The sequence below is a fragment of the Antrostomus carolinensis genome, unplaced genomic scaffold (assembly GCF_000700745.2).
Source record: "Antrostomus carolinensis isolate BGI_N321 unplaced genomic scaffold, ASM70074v2 Scaffold55784, whole genome shotgun sequence".
Taxonomy (NCBI): Eukaryota; Metazoa; Chordata; class Aves; order Caprimulgiformes; family Caprimulgidae; genus Antrostomus; species Antrostomus carolinensis.
The window spans coordinates 6,051-7,966 of record NW_010312568.1 but is presented as its reverse complement, the minus strand read 5'-3'; the positions used below and the strand labels follow the sequence as shown (position 1 = coordinate 7,966).

Sequence of the window (1,916 nt, the reverse complement as noted above, 5' to 3'; positions counted from 1 at the left end):
ATATATTTTTATATTATTAATTATATTTAATTTATATACTTACACAAAAATTATAAAAGTGTCCTAGATAGGGTAAGCTGGAACCAAGGAATTTCACATCTGCATATTTTGAGAAACAAACCACTGTACAACAAAGTAACTATGGAGTCATTTAACAGCTAAAACTCACAGGCTTGAAGTACTAACCTCATCAAACTCATCACCAAAGGCAGCTCGGTTTGAGATAGCATCTGAAATTTCCTGGGCAACATCTTGCTGTTCAGTGATATCTTGCATCAAATCATCAATTTTGTTCAAGTCCCTGGCAAGATAACATGGAAACATTTTTTTTAAGCTATATCATTCAAATCCTACAGAAAAACTTGAACGGACCCCATTTTCTTTTTATGCCCTTGGCTGTATAAACAACAGAACTCACAGGGAATAATTTCCCTCACCTAGACCTTAATGTTTCCCAGCAAGCTTCTGTGCTGTTTAGCCAGTCCAGTTTCTTCCACTCTGGGATTATAACAAAAGTCAAACTGCAGCAGTCTGTTTCTCTCTCCCTCTCTGTGCTTCTCATACCTCTGCCAGCCAACAGTCATATTTTCCCTGGACAGATCTCATCTCCTTCCAAAGGTCAGCATCTTTACAGATGAATCTTTTTTGATGTTAAGCTTTCACCAGAACTGAGGGGAACTTAACAGGCCTATACTCCATTTAAAAGTTTCCCCTTATTGTTAACTTCATTATTGTTTCAGTTCCTGTTTACTTCTCCCAGAACAACCTTTCTGATTTAACTCTGTTTATTCAGGCAGGAAAACGCCTCATGAAACAATATAGGACATAGAAAAATACTACACGCACAAAAAAAATTACCCTCTCTTTTATTCAAGTCTAATTAGTACTTTGAATCACACAGTCGAGCTTATGAACTTTGAGGAAAAGAGTTCACTCAGTTTCTTCAACTAAGTTTTCTTCTGGAAGAACCAAGGGCAGAGGCCAGTTTCTACTACCAAAGCAGACTTAAAAAAACAGGTACCACATGGATCTCTCTAGTTAGCTGGACTTCCTTCTAGATTTGCTGTTAAGAAAATATATTTTTCTGCCAAATCTAACATTACAGCACCAATAGCATTCCTGACATTAAATGCCCAAAACCAAAATGAAGTTAAAACTGCTTGAATTGTTACAATAGACCGTAGTGATGAAATAGTTTGAAAGCAAGGTCAACTTGAAAGCTATTAGAAAGCACTTACATATTTTCATGCACCTTTTTCATAGCTTTTGCAGCATAACCCATATTCTTGAGCACTTCTGTGTTGGTGTGGGAATTTTCCAGTGCCTCTCTCTGGAACTCAATGGTCGAAAGTGTCCCATCAATTTGACTCAACTGTTTCTCATATCTCTTTTTTCTCTTCAGTGCTTGTAAGGCAGCTGGAAAGCAAAGAGGCAAAGTGCACTGTGTATTTATATAGCAAAACATAAGGACAAGTAGTTCAGCACCATGCCAACCTGCAGAATTTATAATTCTCACTCTCCTACCTTACTAGTAGGGAGACAAACTTTGACCACACCAGATCAGCAGCCTGTTTATCACCAACATGCTGTTGCATGAACATGCTGGGAGGCCTCTTTTAGATTAGCTCCTTTTAGCACCACAGGGAAGAGCAGCTCCTTCCTCCACTGCGGGAGATCTTGAACTCCATCCTGTGCACACAGGCAAAGCAGGGAAAAGGGGGAGGAAAAAGAAAAATATCAGAGACAAGTCAGAAAGGAGAAAAAAGGGGAAAGAAAGAAAAGAAGATGTTGCAATACATAAGTAAAAACTAAGGAAGACAGAGTAAGAAGATCTGTCTTGACAACCACATCTCCACCAACCCTGCTTTCTAAACTTCATCTCAGCAGCAGAAACTGTCAAGTACAACGGGAAGCCC

General features: G+C 38.8%; 1 protein-coding gene across 1 annotated transcript; it reads right to left on the bottom strand.

Moving 5' to 3' along the window:
* Positions 1-186: 186 nt before the first annotated feature.
* LOC104524222 (charged multivesicular body protein 4c-like) lies at positions 187-1,416 on the bottom strand (the record flags this gene model as incomplete). Its single annotated transcript, XM_010167021.1, has 2 exons — positions 187-301; positions 1,239-1,416. Coding segments are annotated over 2 exons (293 nt in total), but the record flags the coding sequence as incomplete, so codon positions are not given.
* Between the last annotated feature and the right edge of the window lie 500 nt (positions 1,417-1,916).